We start from the raw sequence: 25616 nt of genomic DNA, 5'->3' as shown, positions 1-25616 counted from the left end.
TATCTGCACCTGTCTTCCTATGGGGCTCTCTATCTGTTATTCCTTGCAACCCTAAAGACCAGGCTCACTTATCCACCAAGACTGGGATTATCTTGATACCAACTGGCATGTGTGTTGTGGATACTGCCATATCTCAATGCTGAGCCAGAATCTGGCAAATACTTAGTGCTCAAGCTTTGGATTAAGAATACACAGAAAGATTATTCAATATGCTAAATTACTTTAGGTATCATGATTTTCTAAATTCAGCCACTTGCCAACAGACGTACAAAATTCAACTAATCATAATGAAAATTTGGCTACATATTATGTTTAAGGGCAGAGATCCTGCCTACCTCATCTTTACATCCCAAATAATGACAGAACAATGCCAAACACAAAATAAAAACATAAAACACTCATTATATTTATATATTTAATGGTGATAAGTATTTTCAAAAACTTGAAACCATTAAAAGTAGAATCAGTGTGTGCGCCTGGGGTGGAGAGGAGTGCAAGACAGAAATTACAGGAACTTCTTACTCAAAAGAACTCAGAACTATTGCAGCATCCATCCACCAATGCTGAAACATAGGCTGGAAGAGACACTGTCAAGAACATCGTGGTAACGTGAGAAGGCGAAAGACGGCAGACAGATTTCCAATGGCGCAAAATTCAATGGCTTCCTTTTAAAGTCACAGGATCAATATAGAAACTACTTAACAATTTGAACAGCTATAACTTATATGCCTTATTTTTAAGAAAATCATCCTACCTTTTTCATGAAACTTGTATCTTGTCTACAAATTTTTTCTCTTTTTATCTTTAGGTCAGCTACATCTGGTATTATTCTAGAGACAACATATAATTTTTAATGAATAGCACATTTAATTATAATATCATGTCTTCTTAGGCAAATCATAGTTATACTTAGGAGTTTGAACAATATAACACATTTCAATGAGCATTTTAAATAAGCCTGTATGTAATGATACTACTAAATTACCAAGCTCAATTAAAAGGAATGCATAAATTCATCTTGACTCCTGTCATTCCAAACTTTAAAGACAAATCAAAATAAAATTCATGTAACTAGTAACTACTTGTAGATGAGACCTCCGAAAGTACATTAAATGATCTTCAAACATTTGCTATCTTAAAATGTAATAAATTATCTAATACCAATTATTATTATTTTTCCCTTCCAAAGATCTTATTTATTTATTTGACAGACAGAGATCAAGTATGAAGAGAAGCAGGCAGGGGTGGGACAGGGCAGGCTCCCTGATGAGCAGAGAGCCAGACGCGGGGCTCGATCCCAGGACCCTGAGATCATGATCTGAGCCAAAGGCAAAGGTTTAACCCACTGAGCCACCCAGGTACCCCTATTTAATACCCAATAAATAAAACTTTGAATAAAACTTAAAGCTCTTAGATTAAAAAAATTACAGTATTTGAATACATTAATGTGGGAATTTAAAAACATTATCACTAAATCTATTTCAAAATGGCCCAATACCTGATCCCTCGAAGTTTTGCCCTATTGTCATGGCGATCCATGAGATTATGCATGACTTCCAAGACTAACTGTCTCAGTTCATAGTCTTCCATGAGAGATGGTGATAACAAAGGATCCAGAAAAGATCCAGGCAGTGCAGTAACAATTGTCTTTGCTTTGTATCCAGAGGTCACCTGATCATAGGGAGGAAAAACGAACAAAAAGCCTTTGTCATGAGTTCTTCTTCAGTAAAATTCACAAACCAATTTATAAAAACCATAAACTTAGAGGAACAGCAAGTATGAACATAAGCCTGAATGAAAAACAAGAAGGAAAATTATAAGGTAATGACGATTTTAGAACACCTGGGTGACACAGTCGGGTTAAGTGTCTGACTCGTGGTTTCTACTCAGGTCATGAGATCAGGGGCATGAGATGGAGCCCCACATCAGCTTCCATGCTCAGTGTGGAATCTGCTTAAGACTCCCTCCTTGACCTTCTCCTTCTACCCCTCCCCACAGTGCTTTCCCTTAAAATAAATAAATAAATCTTTTTAAAAAACTAATGAGGATTTTAATTTGCAAAAACATAATAAAGAGAATAAAATTAATAAAAGCACATATTTACTGTGCACCAGGCACAGTCTAGGTACTGTATGAATATTAACTTCTTCTTTACCACATCCCTATGAGGTGAGCATCAGTGTATATCTCCATTTTGTAATAGAAAAGAGGCTCAGAGAGGTCAAGAATCTGTGGCACAGGTAGTCAGTACTAACTGGACACAAGGTATTAGGTAGCAAATAAAACAGTATAGGTAAGAACTGAAATTTTTTAACTTAAATTGTCAAATTATTCTTTTAAAGTAAGCAGTTTGGGTTAATAGGAATACATTTTTAATCTGGAAATCTGTACTTTATTCATTACTTGATTTGACATTTCTGAATATATCCCTATCCTCTAAATTTAAAGCTTTTAAAGAACATATATGTATATGCTATTAAGCATTTTGACCATACCACAAAGACATTTATTCAGGTGACTCTGGTACAATTAGGAGAGACAAGATGATTTACTCAGGGTATTTGTTTAATTAAAAGGCTTAGAAACAAAAGAATTTCATGTGGAGAGTCTTTATATATCAGGGTTACAAGCAAATATGGGTATTTATATTTGGGCACTTATTACAGGATCAAGGTGATTTTATAAGTGAGCAAGAAAATTGGTTAGGACAATTGATACCTGCCTAGAAGAGTTAAAAATATATCTAAGTCTCACACCACATACAAAAGTAAACTTCAAGTATCTAGCTATGGAAAGCCAAATTCTAAAAACTTTTGTAAAAAAAAATATAAGCAAAATGTGCTCATAAGAATAGGCAAATTTGTGATGATGTGGATGGAACTAGAGGGTATTATGCTTAGCGAAATAAGTCAATCGGAGAAGACAACTATCATATGATCTCCCTGATAGGAGGAAGTGGAGATGCAACGTGAGGGGATTGGGGGGTAGGAGAAAAATAAATGAAAGAAAATGGGATTGGGAGGAAGACAAACTCTCAATCTCACAAAACAAACTAAGGGTTGCTGGGGGGGGGGGAGTTAGGAGAGGGCGGTAAGGTTATGGACACTGGGGAGGGTATGTGCTATGGTGAGTGCTGTGAAATGTGTAAACCTGGTGATTCACATACCTGTATGCCTGGGGATAAAAATACATTATATGTTTATTAAAAAATTTTAAAATTAATTAAATAAAAGAATAGGCAAAAGTTCTTAAACAAGATAAAATAAAAAAGCATAGGAGGAGTCAAGATGGCAGAGAAGTAGCAGGCTGAGACTACTTCAGCTAGCAGGAGATCAGCTAGATAGCTTATCTAAAGATTGCAAACACCTGCAAATCCATCAGCAGATCGAAGAGAAGAAGAACAGCAATTCTGGAAACAGAAAAACAACCACTTTCTGAAAGGTAGGACTGGCGGAGACGTGAATCCAAAGCGATGGGAAGATAGACCCCAGGGGGAGGGGCCAGCTCCCAGCAAGCGGCGGAGCAACGGAGCACAAAATCGGGACTTTTAAAAGTCTGTTCCACTGAGGGATATCGCTCCAGAGGCTAAACAGGGGCGAAGCCCACGTGGGGTCAGCGTGGCCTCAGGTCCCCGCAGGGTCACAGAAGGATCAGGGGTGTCTGAGTGTCACAGAGCTTGCGGGTATTGGAACGGGAGAGCCGGCTACAGAGACAGAGCTGACAGTAAGCTCACAGCTCGGGGTTACCTTGAACAAGCCACAGGCTCAGTGAGCTCGGAGTGCGGCCAGAGGTCAGGCAGACGGGAGTAACTGGGCGCTGTTCTCTGAGGGCGCACTGAGGAGTGGGGCCCCGGGCTCTCGGCTCCTACGGGCGGGAGACCAGGAGGCCACCATTTGTATTCCCGTCCTCCGGAACTCTACGGAAAGTGCTCAGGGAACAAAAGCTTCTGAAAGCAAACCTGAGCGGATTACTCAGCCCGGCCCCTGGTAAGGGCGGTGCAATTCCACCTGGGGCAAAGACACTTGAGAATCACTGCAACAGGCCCCTCACCCAGAAGATCAACAAGAAATCCAGCCAAGACCAAGTTCACCTACCAAGGAGTGCGGTTTCAATACCAAGGAGAGCAGCAGAATTCCAGAGGAGGAGAAAGCAAAGCACGGAACTCATGGCTTTCTCCCTGTGATTTTTTTTTAGTCTTGCAGTTAATTTAATTTTTTTCTTTTTCATTTTTTGTTTTTTTTCTTGCCTTCTGGTAAAATTTTTTTTTAACTTTTACCCTTTTCTTTTTTAACGTTTTTAACTACTTTATCTAATATATATATTTTTTCTTTTTTATATTTTTCGTTATTCGTTTTCTTTTTTAATACTTTTCTTTTCTTTCTTTTTTTTTCTTTCTTCCTTTTTGAACCTCTTTTTATCCCCTTTCTCCCCCCTCATGATTTGGGATCTCTTCTGATTTGGTTAAAGCATATTTTCCTGGGGTTGTTGCCACCCTTTTTGTATTTTACTTGCTCCTCCATATACTCTTATCTGGACAAAATGACAAGACGGAAAAATTCACCACAAAAAAAAGAACAAGAGGCAGTACCGAACGCTAGGGACCTAATCAATACAGACATTGGTAATATGTCAGATCTAGAGTTCAGAATGACAATTCTCAAGGTTCTAGCCGGGCTCGAAAAAGGCATGGAAAATATTAGAGAAACCCTCTCGGGAGATATAAAAGTCCTTTCTGGAGAAATAAAAGAACTAAAATCTAACCAAGTTAAAATCAAAAAAGCTATTAATGAGGTGCAATAAAAAATGGAGGCTCTCACTGCTAGGATAAATGAGGCAGAAGAAAGAATTAGTGATATAGAAGACCAAATGACAGAGAATAAAGAAGCTGAGCAAAAGAGGGACAAACAGCTACTGGACCACGAGGGGAGAATTCGAGAGATAAGTGACACCATAAGACGAAACAACATTAGAATAATTGGGATTCCAGAAGAAGAAGAAAGAGAGAGGAGAGCAGAAGGTATACTGGAGAGAATTATTGGGGAGAATTTCCCCAATATGGCAAAGGGAACGAGCATCAAAATTCAGGAGGTTCAGAGAACGCCCCTCAAAATCAATAAGAATAGGCTCACACCCCGCCACCTAATAGTAAAATTTACAAGTCTCAGTGACAAAAAGAAAATCCTGAAAGCAGCCCGGGAAAAGAAGTCTGTAACATACAATGGTAAAAATATTAGATTGGCAGCTGACTTATCCACAGAGACCTGGCAGGCCAGAAAGAGCTGGCATGATATTTTCAGAGCACTAAACGAGAAAAACATGCAGCCAAGAATACTATATCCAGCTAGGCTATCATTGAAAATAGAAGGAGAGATTAAAAGCTTCCAGGACAAACAAAAACTGAAAGAATTTGCAAACACCAAACCAGCTCTACAGGAAATATTGAAAGGGGTCCTCTAAGCAAAGAGAGAGCCTACAATTGGTAGATCAGAAAGGAACAGAGACCATATACAGTAACAGTGACCTTACAGGCAATACAATGGCACTAAATTCATATCTCTCAATAGTTACCCTGAATGTTAATGGGCTAAATGCCCCAATCAAAAGACACAGGGTATCAGAATGGATAAAAAAACAAAACCTATCTATATGTTGCTTCCAAGAAACTCATTTTAAGCCCGAAGACACCTCCAGATTTAAAGTGAAGGGGTGGAAAAGAATTTACCATGCTAATGGACATCAGAAGAAAGCAGGAGTGGCAATCCTTATATCAGATCAATTAGATTTTAAGCCAAAGACTATTAAAAGAGATGAGGAAGGACACTAAATCATACTCAAAAGGTCTGTCCAATAAGAAGATCTAACAATTTTAAATATCTATGCCCCCAACATGGGAGCAGCCAACTATATAAACCAATTAATAACAAAATCAAAGAAACACATAAACAATAATACAATAATAGTAGGGGACTTTAACACTCCCCTCACTGAAATGGACAGATCATCCAAGCAAAAAGATCAGCAAGGAAATAAAGGCCTTAAACGACACAATGGACCAGATGGACATCACATATATATTCAGAACATTTCATCCCAAAGCAACAGAATACACATTCTTCTCTAATGCACATGGAATATTCTCCATAATAGATCACATCCTCGGTCCTAAATCAGGACTCAACCGGTATCAAAAGATTGGGATCATTCCCTGCATATTTTCAGACCACAATGCTCTAAAGCTAGAACTCAACCACAAAAGGAAGTTTGGAAAGAGCCCAAACACATGGAGACTAAACAGCATCCTTCTAAAGAATGAATGGGTCACCGGGAAATTAAGGAGGAATTGAAAAAAATCATGGAAACAAATGATAATGAAAATACAACGATTCAAAATCTGTGGGACACAAAAAAGGCAGTCCTGAGAGGAAAATATATAGCTGTATAAGCCTTTCTCAAGAAACAAGAAAGGTCTCAGATACACAACCTAACCCTACACCTAAAGGAGCTGGAGAAAGAACAAGAAAGAAATCCTAAACCCAGCAGGAGAAGAGAAATCATAAAGATCAGAGCAGAAATCAATGAAATAGAAACAAAAAACAAAATAGAACAAATCAACGAAACTAGGAGCTGGTTCTTTGAAAGAATTAATAAAATTGATAAACCTCTGGCCCGACTTATCAAAAAGAAAAGAGAAAGGACCCAAATAAATAAAATCATGAAAAAAAGACGAGAGATCACAACTAATACCAAAGAAATACAAACTATTATAAGAACATACTATGAGCAACTCTATGCCAACAAATTTGACAATCTGGAAGAAATGGATGCATTCCTAGAAACATATAAACTACCACAACTGAACCAGGAAGAAATAGAAAGCCTGAACAGACCCATAACCAGTAAGGAGATTGAAACAGTCATTAAAAATCTCCAAACAAACAAAAGCCCAGGGCCAGACGGCTTCCCGGGGGAATTCTACCAAACATTTAAAGAAGAACTAATTCCTATTCTCCTGAAACTGTTCCAAAAAATAGAAATGGAAGGAATACTTCCAAACTCATTTTATGAGGCCAGCATCACCTTGATCCCAAAACCAGACAAGGATCCCATCAAAAAAGAGAGCTATAGACCAATATCCTTGATGAACACAGATGCGAAAATTCTCACCAAAATACTAGCCAATAGGATTCAACAGTACATTAAAAGGATTATTCACAACGACCAAGTGGGATTTATTCCAGGGCTGCAAGGTTGGTTCAACATCGGCAAATCAGTCAATGTGATACAACACATCAATAAAAGAAAGAACAAGAACCATATGATACTTTCAATAGACGCTGAAAAAGCATTTGACAAAGTACAGCATCCCTTCCTGATCAAAACTCTTCAAAGTGTAGGGATAGAGAGCACATACCTCAATATCATCAAAGCCATCTATGAAAAACCCACCACAAATACCATTCTCAATGGAGAAAAACTGAAAGATTTTCCGCTAAGGTCAGGAACACGGCAGGGATGTCCATTATCACCACTGCTATTCAACATAGTACTAGAGGTCCTAGCCTCAGCAATCAGACAACAAAAGGAAATTAAAGGTATCCAAATCGGCAAAGAAGAAGTCAAATTATCACTCTTCGCAGATGATATGATACTATATGTGGAAAACCCAAAAGACTCCACTCCAAAATTGCTAGAAATTGTACAGGAATTCAGTAAAGTGTCAGGATATAAAATCAATGCACAGAAATCAGTTCCATTTCTCTACACCAACAATAAGACAGAAGAAAGAGAAATTAAGGAGTCAATCCCATTTACAATTGCACCCAAAACCATAAGATACCTAGGAATAAACCTAACCAAAGAGGCAAAGAATCTATACTCAGAAAACTATAAAGTACTCATGAAAGAAATTGAGGAAGACACAAAGAAATGGAAAAATGTTCCATGCTCCTGGATTGGAAGAATAAATATTGTGAAAATGTCTATGCTACCTAAAGCAATCTACACATTTAATGCAATTCCTATCAAAGTACCATCCATCTTTTTCAAAGAAATGGAACAAATAATGCTAAAATTTATATGGAACCAGAAAAGACCTCGAATAGCCAAAGGGATATTGAAAAAGAAAGCCAACGTTGGTGGCATCACAATTCCGGACTTCAAGCTCTATTACAAAGCTGTCATCATCAAGACAGCATGGTATTGGCACAAAACCAGACACATAGATCAATGGAATAGAATAGAGAGCCCAGAAATAGACCCTCAACTCTATGGTCAACTCATCTTCGACAAAGCAGGAAAGAATGTCCAATGGAAAAAAGACAGCCTCTTCAATAAAGGTACTGAGAAAATTGGGCAGCCACACGCAGAAAAATGAAATTGGACCATTTCCTTACACTACACACAAAAATAGACTCAAAATGGATGAAGGACCTCAATGTGCGAAAGGAATCCATCAAAATCCTTGAGGAGAAAACAGGCAGCAACTTCTTCGACCTCAGCCGCAGCAACATCTTCCTAGGAACATCACCAAAGGCAAGGGAAGCAAGGGCAAAAATGAACTATTGGGATTTCATCAAGATCAAGAGCTTTTGCACAGTAAAGGAAACAGTTAACAAAATCAAGACAACTGACAGAATGGGGGAAGATATTTGCAAATGACATATCAGATAAAGGACTAGTATCCAAAATCTATAAAGAACTTAGCAAACTCAACACCCAATGAACAAATAATCCAATCAAGAAATGGGCAGAGGACATGAACAGACATTTCTGCAAAGAAGACATCCAGATGGCCAACAGACACATGAAAAAGTGCTCCATATCACTTGGCATCAGGGAAATACCAATCAAAACCACAATGAGATATCACCTCACACCAGTCAGAATGGCTAAAATCAACAAGTCAGGAAATAACAGATGCTGACGAGGATGCGGAGAAAGGGGAACTCTCCTACACTGTTGGTGGGAATGCAAGCTGGTGCAACCACTCTGGAGAACAGCATGGAGGTTCCTCAAAATGTTGAAAATAGAACTGCCCTATGACCCAGCAATTGCACTACTGGGTATTTACCCTAAAGATACAAACGTAGTGGTCCAAAGGGGCACGTGCACCCGAATGTTTATAGCAGCAATGTCCACAATAGCCAAACTATGGAAAGAACCTAGATGTCCATCAACAGATGAATGGATCAAGAAGATGTGGTATATATACACAATGGAATACTATGCAGCCATCAAAAGAAATGAAATCTTGCCATTTGCGACAACATGGACGGAACTAGAGCATATCATACTTAGCGAAGTAAGTCAAGCAGAGAAAGACAACTATCATATGATCTCCCTGATATGAGGAAGTGGTGATGCAACATGGGGGCTTAAGTGGGTAGAAGAAGAATCAATGAAACAAGATGGAATTGGGAGGGAGACAAACCATGAGTGACTCTTGATCTCACAAAACAAACTGAGGGTTGCTGGGGGGAGGGGGGTTGGGAGAAGGGGGTGGGATTATGGACATTGGGGAGGGTATGTGCTTTGGTGAGTGCTGTGAAGTGTGTAAACCTGGTGATTCACAGACCTGTGCCCCTGGGGATAAAAACATATGTTTATAAAAAATTAAAAATTTTTAAAAAAAGCATAAAATACATATGAAGGACTGATTAATCTGACTATATTATAAACTTCTGTATAGCAAATACCATAACCAGAATTAACTATGAAACACAAAATCCCTAGGTATTAAATATTTATTTTTAAAAAAAGGGGGGTCACCTGGGTGGCTCAGTTGGTTAAGCATCTGCCTTCAATTCAGTTATAGTTTTTGGGTCCTAGGATTGGGCCCCACATCGGGCTCCCCACTCTGCAAGGAGTCCGCTTCCTCCTCTGTCCTCCATCCACAACCCCTCCACGTTCTGCCTGCTTACTCTCTCTCATGCTCTCTCCCAAATAAATAAAACCTTGTTGTTTTTTTTTTAAAGGGATCATGTACAAAAAAGATTTCCTAAAAGAAATTTTAAAGATCTCTAAAGATTTGGAAAGGACACACATTCCAAATAATTAGCTCCTACTTTGTTCTTGGCGCTATACTAGATATAGTTAAGATATAGTTAAATAAAAGATGAAAATGATTACTGTAAAAGAACCAGAGGACTTTACATTTTAGGTATGCTTTTCCTTTTTGTCTCTTTACAGTTAAATTATTTTCAAAAGGAGAAGTCATTATTTGGGCAGTGAAATAGCATGATCTGTACAAAGAAAATGGTTTCCCATCCAAATTCTAGTCTTCATCTTATTGTCCGTGGTGAACCTCCACCCCTCCTTCCACTCCATGTGTCTGAGCCCAGGCATCTTTCTGTATAAACCATAACACTTTCTATCCGCTGTATATGTCAATCATTATGAAGATCAAGTAAGATGACACAAGTGAGGAATAAATAGTAAAAGAATAAAATATTGAAGTATATAAGCCATAGAAAAAAAGCTAACCATAAACAGTATCTTACAATATAGAAAAACCAGGTACCATGAAATTATTCGCTCCTCTTCAGTAATGTAAGTTTATTCTTCACTTATTTTATCTTTTTTTTTTTAAAGATTTTATTTATTTATATGGCAGAGAGATCACAAGTAGGCAGAGAGGCAGGCAAAGGAGGAGGGAGAAGCAGGCTCCCTGCTGAGCAGAGAGCCCGATGTGGGACTCGATCCCAGGACACTGAGATCACAACCCGAGCCGAAGTCAGAGGCTTCAACCCCCTGAGCCATTCAGGTGCCCCTATTCTTCACTTATCTTTTTTTTTTTTTAAATGAATTTATTTATTTTCAGCATAACAGTATTCATTATTTTTTCACCACACCCAGTTCACTTATCTTAAATGACTTACCATAAGTAAAGATCTCAGCAACATTATCTGAATCCTCCTGGTTCCCAAATCCCTAAGATATATAAAATATTAGTATTATCTTATTGATCTTAATTAACATTGACATTATTTCATTTACTTATATAACTAGTTGATTTTAAAATTCTATTCATTTTGATTAAATAGATTGTTTCCATACTAACTAAAGTCATGGCTCACTTTATACTCATCAATTTCATATGAATTTAAGAGTTATATGTAAGAAACAAACAAAAATTCAAACAAAAAGTTAAAAAGCTATTGGCTCTCAAAGAGAAAGATCTACAAATTTAATGATGTGAAAATTCAGTAATTCAATCGTGAACACACAACGAAACAACCCCAATTTAAAGACGCCGTAAGAATATATTTACCATGAATATAATTGACATAGTATCTATTTTACATTTATCAATATACAGACAATTTTTTAAAAAAACTAACAAATGGAAAAGGGTTATTTAATTAGTGGTCACAGAAATATAAATCAAATAAGACTATCATTTCTTTATGAAATTAAAAACACACAAAATTATTTCTAAACTAAAGCCTTAGTATGTTTAAAATGAGGGAGCCAAAACATATCTTTAAAATCGCTTTCAGTTCTAGAATTCTAGGAGTAAGTCAACATTCTGGCAAAACTAAGTTTAAAATTTTAAATTTCCTACACGATTTTTATAGGAAACTTGAAGCTTTACTCTACCTTATGTATGTATACATAAGAGAATGTCCAGGCCAAATAAACCTTCAACCCAGTCATTTTAAGACACAGAAAATTTGAGAATTTACAATATACTGAAAACTGATTCTAAAATCAAGCAATGTTGACACAAATGCTTAGCAATGTAGTGCCATAAAAACGATTCCATAGGATTTTTATTACAAAAGATTAAAAAATTAAAACATAAAAAAAGAAAATAAAATATATTACAACATTCAGATGAAATTTAATCCAGGATTACATTAAGATTTATAGTTTGAGAGCCCAGGAAAACTACATATGCATACCCTAGTTGACTGATATCCAAAGTATGGGTGGATGTTCCAAAAACGGGTACTTTCCCCATAATGAACATCATTATTTCTGACCTCTGATAATCTGGTAGGTTACTTCCAAAAAATCCTATGAAAATATTAAGAAAAAGTTAAGATAAATTTTACAAGTTGAAATTTTATTTTTCCATACTACTCAATCATAATGGATTTTTAACCAAAGCTTTCAATGTGTGGTAGAATGGTGTCTTTAAGTTACATCCGTAACTCTACAGTCCTTTTCTGTTAGCGTACTTGCTGGCCGCGCGCCCCTGTGCTCCTTGTAGCCACGCCTGGCTGGACTGAAGAAATGACGGGCTTTCTGCTCATGGCCAGGTGAAAGGACGCCTCCCGCGGCATATCAAGAGAAGTAAGGATGACATGAAGTCTTAAAGCTCAGTGCAGCAGATACCTTTATAGCTCAGTCATCACAAAGACAGAGAAACTAAAGCAGTCCCTGCCCCCAGGTTTGGCAGGGAAGGAGCTGAAATGAACGTGGCACAGTGATTTGAACTGTATTAAAATTTAAAAAATTCAAAAAACAAAACTCTGAACAGATATTCTAATTTCTTCTGTTCATTTACTCATATATAAGATGTACAGAACAGATTAATACTTGATAAAATAATACATGTCTAAAAATCTTTTGCAGATGGTTTATAAGATTTATAAAAATCTTTTGCATATGGCAAACCATAAAAAATTTGGGTTGGACTATTAGAAAAGGGAAAAAAACAATCAACCCCTCAGTAACATTTCTGATGAAACTCTTTTTCACATATTGTCAGCCCCAATTCTTGTTCTGATAAGGAAGTCAGAAATTGGGCCATATTTTGGTGAATAGGCCAATAAATAGGTCACTATTTTGGCTTCAATTGCTGAAATATTGTAAAATCTCATTACAATGAGCCAGGTTTACTGTCTAATCCAATGGGTTAATTCAATGTATTATTCAACTAATGCAAAAAAAACCACAAAACCTTATTTACTTATCATTTTTATCACGTACTCTTATGTCTTCTGGATATTTTAAATTTATCTGCTCTAGCCTTTAATGGTTTACTTCCTAGTCTAGAAGATCTAGAACATTAAATTTTCACTTACTCAAACCCCAAACTGTCGTTTCTTTGAAAGATCAGAACAGGTATTGAATTATGCTGATTTTGTTCATTTCTCAAAATGCAATATGATCATTATAAAAAACTCATTTTTAATATTTAAGAATAAATTACTTTTTCAATTTAACTCTTAAGCTTCTATGATTGGAATTAATAATCTATGCAAACTCAAACTGTTCTATTTATCATTGATTGGACCTGGGAATAAAAGTCACTTTCCCTTATCACACACTTCTGTAATCAAAAATCTCATGATCATTTTTTTTTAATAAGGAAACTATAAACCTCTATCTTTCATGAATACAGATGCAAAATTTCCAACAGATTAGCATCTCAAATTCAACAATGTATAAAAATTTTATGCCACAAACATATGAAAAATCTCATGATCCTAACATTACACAATCCACGTAAAGCGTACTATTCTAACACTTCAGAAGTACTATCGATGGGGTTAAGAAACTACTTTGTACTGGGACCCTCAAAATAACCATATGAGTCTAGGAACAATTTTTTATTAACCTCAGTTGCGTCTTGTGGAAATGTGGATTAGAGAGGTTAATAGCTCAAACCAAAAAACCACACAGCTAAGAGTTAGGCCTGAGGTGAAGGCTATTCATTTCCAAAGCCTATATTATTATTACCTCTCCTTCCTCCCTGTAAGGTACTTTCAACTTTGCAAGAACCCAATTAGATATGTTGCTAATCACCATGCAAAACTAGACACTGGTTTTCTGTTCCAAGCAAGCCAGTTATTACCACGAAGGCATAGGTTTCCAACATAATCAACTGCCAGGAGAGCCCTGAAGGGAATTTATTTTCTGTATGTTTGTACTTGAACCACTGAGTGGAGGTGCTGAAGAGCCCCCCTCACCCTGACTGCGAAGAAAGAAAGAATACCGCAGGGGGCTAAGTTCTTGATTACTGTTAAAAAAATGAATTTGGCCAATAGCCTTGTACTGTCAAGTGCCAAAGGCATAGCAGCGCTGCTCCCTAGTCTCCTAGCGATATCTACATGATCTAGTAACTACCAGAGTACTGAGAATTTCTAAAATACTGAGGAAATCAGAAGGGTGACTACATAAAAATCTTACTCACTGTGCCACACTGCCCTTCTTTTCTCTCATGTTTTAATTTTTCACATGTTATTTTGAATGTGTTATGTCACAGAAATATTGCTTAAGCCTGTTATATCTATATTGTATATTATAAAAATATATTAACTAAAATAAATAAATATAAAATAATTAAATGTTCTAGAGTGAAAGAGTACCACTGTATTAATTATAGGTCATGAAAGCAATTTAATTCTCTGAAAACAAGCACAGTTGATTTGATGTCTTATCTTAAAACATCACAAAAATTCCACAAATAATCCAAATAAATTTGAGTCACCATAAAAATTAGGTGTACCACACACAGGTCTAATTGTTTTAAGGAATATCGAAAATGTCTCTGCTATACTGAGAGTCCATGGGAATACTGGATTTCCATTATGCTTTGTCTTTTCACTCACTCCAAAAATCTTAAGCACCTACTATGTGTTACAGTACTAAGTAAGAAACACATGGGGCTTTGCCCTCATGAGGATAATTTCTGTGCACAGAAGACTGTAGCTAGGTGAAACAGAAGTATGGCACCAACCAGATCAACCACATGCGTCCAACAAGGGGAGAACTACATGCACCACAAAATCCTAGTACGGGGCCTTCCGAATATAAACATTCAATATGTAAGTGTAGAATGCTGATGTATCATGCATATATATATGCATATCCATAAAACTTTACAAAGAATATAAAGAAGAGAAACTTTGTATTACATATTCCAAAGGATGATTACAATAAGTAGCCTATACATAAGAAAGTTATGCAGATAAAAGACACAAACTGGGCTCCAAAATAAATTTATGCATGACTCTATTTTTTGCAGAAACTATTAGCACCATTAGCACCAAAAACTATTAGCAACCATTAGAAATTAGGTACTAAGCCCCAGAGATAATACTCAATTTTGAAATTATTGTAGCAATCATAATTCCATTAAAACATGATCTGGATATTCTAAAGATACTGGGAGGGGAAGGTTAAAGTGGAACAGGAGTTTGCTTACTTTAATCTGTATTTTACTTTAATACAGTCAGATCATTTTATTTCCCCTCCAAAATTCTCATGGCTTTTTCTTTTTTAAAGAACGTTCTTAACCCTTTTGTTGTAATTTAACCATGCTTTTAAGAAAAAAAAAATGTGAAATTAAAGCCTAAGGTGGTGGTCCCCCCAACTTGGTTTCTAATACCATCCCCCAGTAAAAGAAACCAAAGCACTTTGAGAAATGAGATTCCATGGCTGGGACAGGAAATATAAAATGAGCCTCGAACAGCTTAAACCAGTAAGGTTGTGCTCAGAAGAAAGGGAGGATATTACACAGACATGAAGGATGGGAGCTCCCCCTTCCCCAATCTGGGACAATTTCAGCACCAAAATAGAATAATAAATACAGAATGGATTATGAAGCATAAAAATAAGTCCATAAGCTCATATCAATAATAAAGATATAAATACTTGCATTCCTACATACATACGCAGGGAAGAAAAAGGGACTCCTGCTCATGCAGAACACAAAGTGCCACCTGCCAGCTGTGGAGGGAGTGCCAAGTTTGAAAACCATCCATTTGCAACATTAGTTTGGTAAAGACAGGTTCAGGAGAGATTTATAAATGGTTACTAAACTCAGAGGGAGGTATGGGTGAAAAGCAGAATATCCACATGGTCTAAAAGCATATCCTCAGAGACTGCTTACTGTTTGCAAGGATAAAAACTGAAACCATACAACAGAGAAACAGAACACTTTGAGAGATCAAAACTTACATCACCAATGAGAAGTAAAAGTACACTGTACACCTCTCTGTATGTAATACCCCAAGAGGAACGTTATCACTTAAGTGGTATCCAGCCAGGAATGAACACCAGACAAGCCCAAATGAAAAATTTTTTTAAAAAGGGATTTTTTTTTTAAAGGAAAATTTTTTTAAAAAGGGAATTTTTTTAAAAAGGGAAAATTTTTTTAAAAAGGGTGCTCCTAAAAACTCCCATATCAGAACTGAAATGTTCCAGACTAAAGGAACTCAAGAAATATTACAACTAAATGCAATTTATGATCCCAGACTGAATCCTGGATGTAAGGAAAAACATGCTCTAAAGGAAATTCTTAGGTCAAATGACAAAACTGCAATATGGAAGTCTGATTAATGAATACGCCAATGTGAAATTCACTTATGTCAGTAACTGTATTCTAGTTATGTAAGAATCTTATTCTTTGGAAAAGTTCTCTGTGGTAAAAGACCATGATGCATATGTAGTGGTTTAGGGAAAAAATGAGAATATATGTATATACCTACCTCTTTCTATACATTTATATATGCACATATATGTACACATGCACATACATACATGCACACACAGATAAATGGGAGAGAAGGAGGGAGAAGAAAAGACAACATAAATGATAAAATAAATGGCATAAAATATTAATAGATGAACCTGAGTGAAGGGTATACAGTGTTCTTTGTCCTACTCTTACGTTTGTTTCAGAATATCAAGTTTTTTAAAAGTCTGAGCCATCATTCACCTTTGACGAATGTACTCTAAGAGACAAGTAACTTTCAGTAAAAGCTCTTTTAATCACTTTCACAAAATAGTTTGAAAAAGTGAAACTTACTCACCTATTGTTTGGATGATAGCATTCTGCACAATCTTCTCATCATTGTCTTTGGAACTTGGGTTTAAATTAACACTGCCTACGGATCCCCCCTGTAAATCATTTGCTTCAAATTCAACACTGAGACGCAGATGCTTCAGGAGGGTGTTAAAGACTTCCAGCACTGTGGGTCCTGTAAAAAAACTCTAAATGAGTTTTTCCAATGTTATATAATCAAAACCAATTCTTACATTTCTCAGAGATTTTTGGATATTTCCAGAATCGTAAAAAAGTAAGTGAGAAATCCCTAAGTAAAAAGTCTCCTAGCTATTCCAGCATTTACTGGGCATCTCACAGCAACTGACCATTTGAACCTCTGGTACAAACCACACAAAATGTGTATTTGCATATAAAAATTACAAAACTTTCCATCTATATAATCTTATCCACTCAAAATGACATGTAATAGGACAGTATTTAACTTGCTTGTTGGATCAGAACCCACAGAATCACAATACCATAGCTCACTGTAATGTCGGAAATTTATTTTGCATCTTTTGAAGATGAAGGGATAATTTGCCTCTTTTATGAGAAAGAAACTAGCCAATTTATCAGATTCAGGTAAATGAAATTTGTTTTCTGCTTTTAGTTCTATAAATATTCTGCACCTGTTTGTCACACTATCAGTGTTTTTTACTTCTGCTTCCAACTTTTAATTGCAATCTTCTCCAGGACAGGCAGCCATGGTCAAATACTTCTTCAAATGTATAGAGAGCTTAGTACATAGTACCTCATACATAAGAGACACTAGTGTGATAATTCAACGCAGTATCTGCTTCATTTAATATTTCAGATTAAGTAACTTTTCAGTTAAACCGATTCCATCTCTTTGAGATAAATTATAATAAAAAGTCCATATGCAAAATGCCCACTCCTATCTGACACTGAATGAGCACTAGAGTATTTTAGTAGCTAATGTATTTCCATTTTGATTCTGAAGCAAAAAAAACATAACCAGATTCTTCTACTAAGTTTAGTAATTCTATCATGGCCTCTTCCATTCTTCTAAGGACATGCAAGTAAAAAATTGACCTCTGATCTGTCCCGTCTCTTTGTTAACCCTATATTCAGTCATTATCCAATCCTGTTTACATTCCCATTCCTGTGCTGCCATCAAAGGTCAAGTTCTTTCCCGTGTGCCTACAATGCTGGTAACCACTTGTTATTTCTGAAGTGTCCTATGTTTTTCAGCCAGATGAATTATTTATCCTACAGCACATCTTTGATAAAGATTACATTAAATAACTAAGGATACCAATCAACTGTAGAATTACATCCATGATTTGGCTGCAACTTTAACATTTTAAATTTCTCTGACTTCCTCCACACTACCACATATTCTAGCCAAATGGACTATGTAATATTTTGCTCTTACCAAGCCAATTTCTATCCCTGGCTTTCTGAAGAAATGTGAGCAAACCTGCCCTGAACACAGCATTAGGTAAAGTTGTCTAACTTCAAGTAAACTCTAAGTTTCCTGCATGTATATCTTCCCAAATGCCTAGCACATAACTGGAATTCAAAAATCTTTTTCATGTTATTTTTTAAATTTAAATTCAATTAATTAACTTATAGTGTATTATTAGTTTCAGAGTAGAGTTCATGATTTATCAGCTATATATAAATCCAGTGTTCATTCTATCACATGCCCATCACCCAGTTACCCCATTCTCCCACCCACCCACCTCCCCTCCAGCAACCCTGTTTGTTTCCTATGATTGAGAGTCTCTTAAGGTTTGTCTCCTTCTCTGATTTTGTCTTGTTTCATTTTTCCCTCCCTTACCCTAAGCTCCTGTTTTGTTTCTTAAATTCCACAAGCGAAATCATCTAATTATCTTTCTCTGATTGAGAAAAACTCTCTAGTTCCTTCCATGTCCTTGCAAATGGCCAGATTTCATTTTTTTGATGGCTCAGTAACAGTCCATTGTATATACCTGTCACCTCTTTTATATCCACTCATCTGTTGATGGAATCTGGGCTCTTTCTATACTTTGGTTATTGTGGATATTGCTACTATAAACATTGGGGTATAGGTGTCCCTTCAGATCACTGCATTTGTACCTTTGGGGTAAATACCTAATAGTAAATATTACTGGATTATGGGTTAGCTCTAACTTGTTTTTTGTTTTTGTCTTTTTTTTTAAGATTTTATTTATTATTTGAGAAACGGAGAGAGGGAATACAAGGAGGCGAAGTGGAAGAGGGAGAAGCAGGCTCCCCACTGAGCAGGGAGCCCGACATGGGGCTCGATCCCAGGACCCAGGGATCATGATGTGAGCTGAAGGCAGACACCTAACTGACTGAGCCACCTGGGCCCCCCATTTTAACTTTTTGAGGAACCTCCATACTGTTTTCCAAATGGCTGTACTAGCTTACATTCCATTAGCAGCATAACAGGATTCCCCTTTCTCCACATCCTTGCCAACATTTGTTGTTTCCTGAGTTGTTAATTTTAGCTATTTTGACTAGTATGCAGTGGTAACTCACTGTGGTTTTGATCTGAATTTCCCTGATGCCCAGTGATGTTAAGCATTATTTCATGTGCCTCTTGGCCATTTGTATGTATGTCTTCTTTGGAGAAATGGCTGTTAATGTCTTCTGCCCATTTCTTAACTGGATTATTTGTTCTTTGGGTGTTGAGTTTGATAAGTTCTTTATAGATTCTTCATACTAGCCCTTTATCTGATAAGACATTTGAAGACAGCTCCTCCCATTCTGCAGGTCTTCTTTAGGTTTTGTCCACCATTTCCTTTGCTGGGCAAAAGCTTTTTACTTTTTTTTTTTTTTTTTTTTTTAAGATTTTATGTATTCAATTGACAGACACACAGCGAGAGAGGGAACACAGCAGTGGGAGTGCGAGAGGAAGAAGCAGGCTTCCAACTGAGCAGGGAGTCCAATGTGGGGCTCGATCCCAGGACCCTGGGATCATGACCTGAGCCGAAGGCAGACACCCATTGACTGAGCCACCCAGGGGCCCCAAAAGCTTTTTATCTTGACGAAGTCCCCATAGTTCATTTTTGCCTTTGCTACCCCCTTGTCTTTAGAGACGTGTCTAGTAAGAAGTTGCTGCGGCTAAGGACAACAGGTTGCTGCCTGTGATCTCCTCTAGGATTGATGGATTCCTGTCTCATATTGAGGTCTTTCATCCATTTTGAGTCTATTTCTGGGTAAGGTGACAGGAAATGGTCCAGTTTCATTCTTCTGCATGTGGCTGTCCAATGTTCCAAACACCATTTTGTCTTTTTTCCATTGGTTATTCTTTCCTGCTTTGTCAAAGATTAGTTAACCATAGAGTTGAGGGTCCATTTCTGGGTTCTCTATTCTGTTCCTTTGATCTATATGTCTGTTTTTGTGCCAGTATCATACTGTCTTAATGATTACAGCTTTGTAAAAGAGTTTGAGGTCTGGCATTGTGATGCCACCAGCTCTGGTTTTCTTTTTCAACATTCCTTTGGCTATTCGGGGTCCTTACTGGTCCCATACAAATTTTAGGATTATTTGTTCCAGCTCTGTGAAAAAAGTTGATGGTATTTTGATAGGGATTGCATCAAATGTATAGATTCTTCTAGGAAGTATAGACATTTTAACAATATTTTTTCTTCCAATCCATGGGCATGGAACATTTTTCCATTTCTTTGTGTCTTCCTCAAATTCTTTTTGACTGTTCTATAGTTTTCTGAGTACAGATCCTTTGCCTCTTTGGTTAGGTTTATTCCTACATATCTTATGGTTTTTGGTGCAATTGTAAATGGGATCGATTCTTTAATTTCTCTTTCTTCTGTCTCATTGTTAGTATATAGAAATATATGCAACTGATTTCTGTGCATCAATGCTCTATACTGTCACTTTGCTACATTCCTGTATGAGTTCTAGTAATTTTGAGGTGGAGTCTTTTCAGTTTTCCGGAGTCTCATGTCATCTGTGAAGAATTAGTTTGACTTCTTTGCTGATTAGTATACTTTTTATTTCTTTTTGTTGTGTGATTGCTGAAGCTAGGACTTCTAGTACTACACTGAACAACAGTGGTGAGAGTGGACATCCCTGTCGTCTTCCTGATCATAGGGGAAAAGCTCTCAGTTCTTCCCCATTGAGAATGCTATTTGCATGGGCTTTTCATATATGATTTTTTTATGATAGTGACGTATGTTCCACCATCCCTCTGTGGAGAGTTTTAATCAAGAGAGGATGCTGTACTTTGTCAACATCTATTGAGAGGATCAGATGCTTCTTGTCCTTTTATTAATGTGGTGTATCATGGTGATTGATTTGTGGATGTTGAAACGCCCTTGCAGCCCAGGAACAAATCCCACTTGGTCATGGTGAATAATCCTTTTAATGTATTGTTGGATCCTACTGGCTAGTATCTTGGTGAGGATTTTGGCATCCATATTCATCAGGGATATTGGTCTGTAATTCTCCTTTTTGGTGGGGTCTTTGTCTGGTTTTGAGATCAAGGTAATGCTAGTCTCATAGAAAGAGTTCGGAAGTTTTTTCTTCCTTTTCTATTTTTTTGAAATAGCTTCAGGAAAATGGATACAAATTCTTCTTTAAATGTTTGGTAGAATTCCCTGGGAAGCCATCCAGCCCTGGACTGTTGTTTATTGGGAGATTTCTGATTACTGCTTCTATCCTTGCCAGTAATGGGTATGTTCAGGTTTTCTATTTGTTCCTGTTCCAGTTTTGGTGGTTTATACATTTCTAGGAATGCATCCATTTCTTCCAGATTGCCTAATTTGTTGGTATATAGTTGGGTCATAATACATTCTTATAATTGTCTGTATTTCTTTGGTGTTGGTTGCGATTTCTCCTTTTTCATTTAAAATTCTATTTACTTAACGCCTTTCTCTTTTTCTTTTTGATAAGTCTGGCTAGGGGTTTATTGATCTTACTAATTCTTTCAAAATCTTTACTAATTCTCCTCTCCTGCTGGGTTTAGGCTTAATTTGCTATTCTTTCTCCAGCTCCTTTAGGTTTAAGGTTAGGATGTGCATTTGAGACCTTTGTTGTTTCTTGAAAAGGCTTGTATTACTACACACTTCCCTCTTATGACTGCCTTTGTAGCATCCCAGAGAGTTTGGATAGTTGTGTTTTCATTTTAATTTATTTATTTGAACTTTTTAAATTCTTCTTTAATTTCCTGGTTGACCCATTCATTCTTTAGTATGATGCTCTTTAACCTCCATATATTCGTGTTCCTTCCAAATTTCTTCCTGTGATTGAGTTCAAGCTTCAAAGCACTGTGGTCCAAAAATATGGAGGGAATAATCCCAATATTTTGGTTTAGTTGAGACCTGATTTGTGACACAGTATGTGATCTACTCTAGAGACTGTTCTACACGCACTGGAGAAGAATGTGTATTCTGTTGCTTTAGGATGAAATGCTCTGAATCTATCTGTGAAGTCCATCTGGTCCAGTGTATCATTCAAAGCCCGTCTCTTTGTTGGTCTTCTGCTTAATGATCTGTCCACTGCAGCAAGTAAGTCCTCTACTGTTATTGTGTTATTATAGATGTGTTTCTTCAATTTTATTATTATGGTTTATATAATTGGCTACTCCCATGTTAGAGGCACAAATATTTATAATTGGTAGATCTTCTTGCTGGACAGGCTCTGTAATTATGATATAGTATCCTTCCTCATCTCTTATTACAGTGTTTGGTTTAAAATCTAATTTGTCTGATATAAGGATTGCTACCTCAGTTTTTCTGTGATGCCCATTAGCATGATAAATGGGTTTCCATGCCCTCCAGTCTGGAGATGTCTTTGGGTCTAAATGAGTCTATATCACTAATTCTCTGTTCTGCCTCATTTATCCTAGCAGTGAGAGCATACTGCATCTCATTAATAGCCTTTTTGATTTCAGCTTGTTCAAGTTTAGTTCTTTCATTTCTCCAGAAAGGAATTCTCTAGTGTCTTCTATGCTTTCTTCAAGTCCAGATAATATCTTACGATCGTTATTCCGAACTCTAGTTTCAACATCTTATTTCTATCCATAATGTTTAAGTCCCTGGCAGTCAGTAATGCCTCCTGTTGTCTTTTTTTTGTGGTAAGTTCTTCCATCCTGTCATTCTTGAAAAAGTGGTCACTTCTCTATTTGTAGAATTGCAGCAATTCTTTTCTTAGATCTCCAATTGAGTTCACAGGTGTTCAGAATGATTTAATAGCTATCTAGCTGAATTTCAGGGACCAGATGAAACTAGGGTCCCCTATGCCTCTGCCAATTTCCTCCTCCATCTAAAATTCTTCATTAGAAAAAAGGAGGAGGGAGAGAATGATATAGTGGAAAATGCTTAAGTATACACTAAACAAGTCTGAGAAATTCCAAGAGAAATTGTAACATATTTAAAAACATTATTTTTAAGGAGTTTTCCATACACTGCTATATCTACCGAAAAAAATTCTAGAATAGATTAAAATATTAATTTTTTTGAGTTTTTTTATTTTGTTTTGTTTTTGTGCTGACACTCACCTATGGAACCTTTAGCAGCAATGGCAACGGCCTCTAACAGAACCTGGATGATACCTGCTCGAACCCGTGGAGAATCTTTTTTACGAGCATCAAGGTGTCCCAAGATCTCCTGAATTACATGGTGAGAATACTGAGCCTAAAAGAAGCAAAACAATACACAGAGATGTATGAACAGTTACATGCATACTGGCTGGATTCTTAAGAATGGAAAACCATGTGTCACTTAAATGTCCAACTATAGGAGACTGGTATTCCTGTTACAGAACAATATGTAGCCACTACAAACCCATGCTTTTTAAGACTAAATACAAATACTACAAAATATTTAGAATGCCCTGTATAAAAAAAGCAAGTTGTAAAAACTACAATTAATAAAATTCACTCTGTTCTTTAAAACAATACATAGGACTACAATTATATACACCTAAATATTGACAGTGGCTAGGATTCATTAGAAGTTTTATTATCCTCACAATTCTTTGTAATTTCAAAGAATATTTATATACTCTTAAAATCTGATAATAGGACAAATCTTCGAAAATAAACAGATATAGCACTTCTCTCCTACCCAAACTAGATAAATATTATTTCTCATTATGGACTCCTAACAACACTAAATAGTCAAAACTCCTATCTCATCAAAAGCCACTATCAAAAGGAAAATGTTATTGGTGTATACCTGATTAAATTTAAATCAAGGCAATATCAGAAGATCTGCAATTTACAAAGGCAATTTTATCATAGATATATAAATCTGATCACAATGGATATTAAAACCTGTATCTAAAATAGGATAGCTAGAGAATGTTGAACTATATTGAATATATATATATATATATTTTTTTTTTTTTTTAAACAGAGTAGCAAAGTTTTGTTTTTTTAAACTAATAATTACACCCAGGAATCATGAGTGGGTCTACTACCAGTTTGTACAAATCCAGCAACAAACAAAATACGCAACGGCCCTGATCTCCACATCTGTGTTTGCTCTCAGGCCCCACCACTCTGTTTTCAGACTGGTTACCTCTCACTCCTTTGGAATGGGTAGTCTTTTATTAAAAAAGAAATGCCCAACACATAATGGATCCTCTGCTCAAAAGCAGAAAAGAACTCCCCTCCACCTCTAACAACATAACCAAATTCACTGCCAGGTATTTCTGGTATTTCTGTCATAACACAGCTAGTTTTTTAACAACCCAAGGTAAGCATTTTCACCTTTACTTTCTACAGTGTTAAAACAGAGGAATGCGAGATAGACAGATACACACGTACATAAAACTTGAAACTGAACTCCTTGCCCAGGAAGCTGTATACTTCTGATGTGTGAACCTCATGCAAATAGAGCCTTACAAACAGGATGGCAATGTGACTTATTGTCTAAACCAGGACACTTCAGAGAGTGAGAGTATTAATAATTATATAAAGCAGGACTATCCTAAGCAAAGCATAGCACCTGTTCACAACAGCTCAAGAATTCCACCATAGATGAAAAGCACATGGAGTGACAGGAACAAATTGCAATGATGTTAATTATATTCTATACCGAGTTTCTAACACAGGTTTACCAAGCTATTGTGTACCTGTGGTACACACTGAAGTTTAAAGCAACAGTAATGGATGAGTAGCTTTAAGAAGCAACACAAAAGGGTGGTTAAGTACATCTGTAACCCTTAGAGTCAGATTTGCCCAAATTCAAATTCAGCCTCCATCATTTAATAGCTTAATAGAGTACAGCCTAAATAAGGACTACGTAACCTGTCTGTACCTCAGTTTTCCTCATCTACTATATTTAGAAAATAAAAAATTATTTTGTAGGATTGTTATGGCACTTAGATGAATTCATTTGTGTAAAGAACCTAAACTTGTGTCTACCACAGGAAATGCACTCAATCTAGCCATTATTATTTACTTTTAAAATGGTGACTCCTGGGATAATATGTTACTACTAAATTAAACACAGCAAAAATGACAACAAAAACATCTCATTCAGAAGCAGGTGCCAGGCACTGTTCTATACACAGTATGTGTCCAAACTAACAGTTCTAGGAAGCAGCCTAACTCAATCACACTGTGTACGTCACAGTGCAAATGAGGCAGGTTTTTAAGGAACTTGTCAAAGTCATGCATAAACTCTAACGGAGAGCCTAGCCGTGAATCTCAGCCCAACCTCAGAGTCCAGCTCATGAATACAGTACCTTATAACCTGCAACAAATCAATTTAGCACAAAAGATAAGCTTTAAATATTTTCTCTTTACCACAAATGCTCTATTATTTTTGAAACTACCTGAAACTCTATCTATGTAACCCCTTAGGGATATAATACTGGTCAGGCTAGTTAATGTTTT

General features: G+C 36.6%; 1 protein-coding gene across 4 annotated transcripts in view; it reads right to left on the bottom strand.

Moving 5' to 3' along the window:
• EFR3A (EFR3 homolog A) overlaps positions 1-25616 on the bottom strand; it is a 113908-nt gene that overhangs the window by 29653 nt on the left and 58639 nt on the right. For all 4 annotated transcript variants that reach the window (XM_059395178.1, XM_059395177.1, XM_059395180.1 and 1 more), the window contains exons 9-14: positions 23271-23406; positions 16767-16934; positions 11904-12018; positions 10878-10929; positions 1499-1671; positions 755-830 (exon numbers count right to left, since the gene is read on the bottom strand). In XM_059395178.1, coding sequence (XP_059251161.1) covers positions 755-830; positions 1499-1671; positions 10878-10929; positions 11904-12018; positions 16767-16934; positions 23271-23406 — 720 coding nt within the window. The remainder of the gene's footprint in view (positions 1-754; positions 831-1498; positions 1672-10877; positions 10930-11903; positions 12019-16766; positions 16935-23270; positions 23407-25616) is intronic.

This window comes from Mustela nigripes, chromosome 3 (genome assembly GCF_022355385.1).
Source record: "Mustela nigripes isolate SB6536 chromosome 3, MUSNIG.SB6536, whole genome shotgun sequence".
NCBI lineage: Eukaryota > Metazoa > Chordata > Mammalia > Carnivora > Mustelidae > Mustela > Mustela nigripes.
This window is presented reverse-complemented; position numbering and strand designations above follow the sequence as displayed.